Below are 1,760 nucleotides of genomic sequence, written 5' to 3'. Positions count from 1 at the left end.
AAAGAGAAGGGAAGTTTGGTAGAAAGGAAGGGATTGTTCTTGAAGGGACAAGAAAGGGACTGTTTGGTAGAAAAGAAACACACACTCCAGGGACAGAAAAACATATGTTTTATTATCTTTATTCCCCGCATTTCTCCTCTGTGCTCACTGCCACACGCAGCTCAGCCTGGGCTGCACAGCCAGGTGTCAGGCGCGTCTCTGCTGATCTGAGTCTGCCTGCAGCACAGACCTGCATCTTCCCTGAAGCATCTTCGGGGCTGGAGAGACGACTGCCATGGTAAGGACCCCGCAACGCTGAGCCGATGGACGGGCTGGAGGAGGGAGGGAGACCCCATGGGGAGGCTCTGAGAGGGAAGAGGAGCCCACGGTCGCCCTCGCCTGAAAGGGGCTGACTCAGGAAGGCACCGGGTCTATTTGCTGCTGTGTCCTGGCCCTCAGTGAGATAAAGATAAATCAGGCAGACAGTGACCCAGGGGCAAGGAGACCCCATTTCTCTCTGAAATGTCTGCAGAGAACCTGGTGCCCGCCCCCACCTCAGCCCTGGGGAAATGAGAGCCAGGCTCCTGGGGAGGGCGGTTTCTGTTCCTGTGGGCTGAGGATGAGACAACCCCCTGATAAGAAGGACTCAGCCTCTGAGGGGCCACACCCTGTGTGTCTCTGTCCTGCCAGCACCGAGGGCTCATCCATTTGCAAAGCTGAAAGGAGACAGAGGAGACGCCATAGACGCCATGACCCCCGCCCTCACAGCCTTGCTCTGCTTTGGTGAGATTTGAAGAGGAGAGAGGAAATCCCACAGGCCCTGGCCTATCAAGAGATCCCAGGGCTTTAGGCAGCTCCCAGGCAGGGGAAGGTCTGCTTAGGCTTCAGGGGCAAATCTCTCACAGGGAACTCTCTTCCAGGGCTGAGTCTGGGCCCCAGGACCCATGTGCAGGCAGGTGAGTCTGTCCCCAGCTCTCCCAGGTCCCTCCTCCTCACCCTGGACAGCTGGGGATGGAGACAGCAGTTCTGGTCAGGGAGCTGGGATGATCTGACGGGTGGGGAAGGTCCTGGGATCCAGGCTTTGATTTCCTTCCAGGAATCCTCCCCAAGCCCACCCTCTGGGCTGAGCCAGGCTCTGTGATCATCCGGGGGAGCCCCGTGACCATCTGGTGTCAGGGAACCCTGGAGGCCCAGGAGTACCGACTGGATAAAGAGGGAAGCACAGAGCCCTGGGACAGAATGAACCCATTGGAGCCCAAGAACAAGGCCAGATTCTCCATCCCATCCATGACAGAGCACTATGCAGGGAGATTTCGCTGTTACTATCACAGCCCTGAAGGCTGGTCAGAGCACAGCGACCCCCTGGAGCTGGTGGTGACAGGTGAGAGGACACTCAGGGGTCCCAGCCCCAGGCTGTGTCCTCAGGAAAGGGGTCGGCTCTCAGGGGTGTCTCCCTCTCACAGCCCAGCCCTGGGGATGATGTGGGAGGTGGGAGACCATGTACACGGTGCCTCCTTCTCTCCTAGGAGCCTACAGCAAACCCACCCTCTCAGCCCTGCCCAGCCCTGTGGTGGCCTCAGGAGGGAACGTGACCCTCCGATGTGGCTCACCCGAGGGATATCAGCATTTTGTTCTGATTGAGGAAGGAGAACACAGGCTCCCCCGGATCCGGGACTCACAGCAGCTCCACAGTGCGTGGTTCCAGGCCCTGTTCCCTGTGGGCCCCGCGACCCCCAGCCACAGGTGGATGTTCAGATGCTATGGATACTACAGGAACACCT

At 58.8% G+C, this 1,760-nt stretch overlaps 1 protein-coding gene across 1 annotated transcript; it reads left to right on the top strand.

The window, feature by feature from the left end:
• Positions 1 to 713: 713 nt before the first annotated feature.
• Positions 714 to 1,753, top strand: LOC108521426 (leukocyte immunoglobulin-like receptor subfamily A member 6; the record flags this gene model as incomplete). The annotated part of the gene is made up of 4 exons (XM_017861254.1): positions 714 to 762; positions 900 to 935; positions 1,076 to 1,360; positions 1,506 to 1,753. Coding segments are annotated over exons 1-4 (603 nt in total), but the record flags the coding sequence as incomplete, so codon positions are not given.
• Between the last annotated feature and the right edge of the window lie 7 nt (positions 1,754 to 1,760).

This window comes from Rhinopithecus bieti, unplaced genomic scaffold (assembly GCF_001698545.2).
Source record: "Rhinopithecus bieti isolate Rb0 unplaced genomic scaffold, ASM169854v2 scaffold_61348, whole genome shotgun sequence".
Taxonomy (NCBI): domain Eukaryota; kingdom Metazoa; phylum Chordata; class Mammalia; order Primates; family Cercopithecidae; genus Rhinopithecus; species Rhinopithecus bieti.
This window is presented reverse-complemented; position numbering and strand designations above follow the sequence as displayed.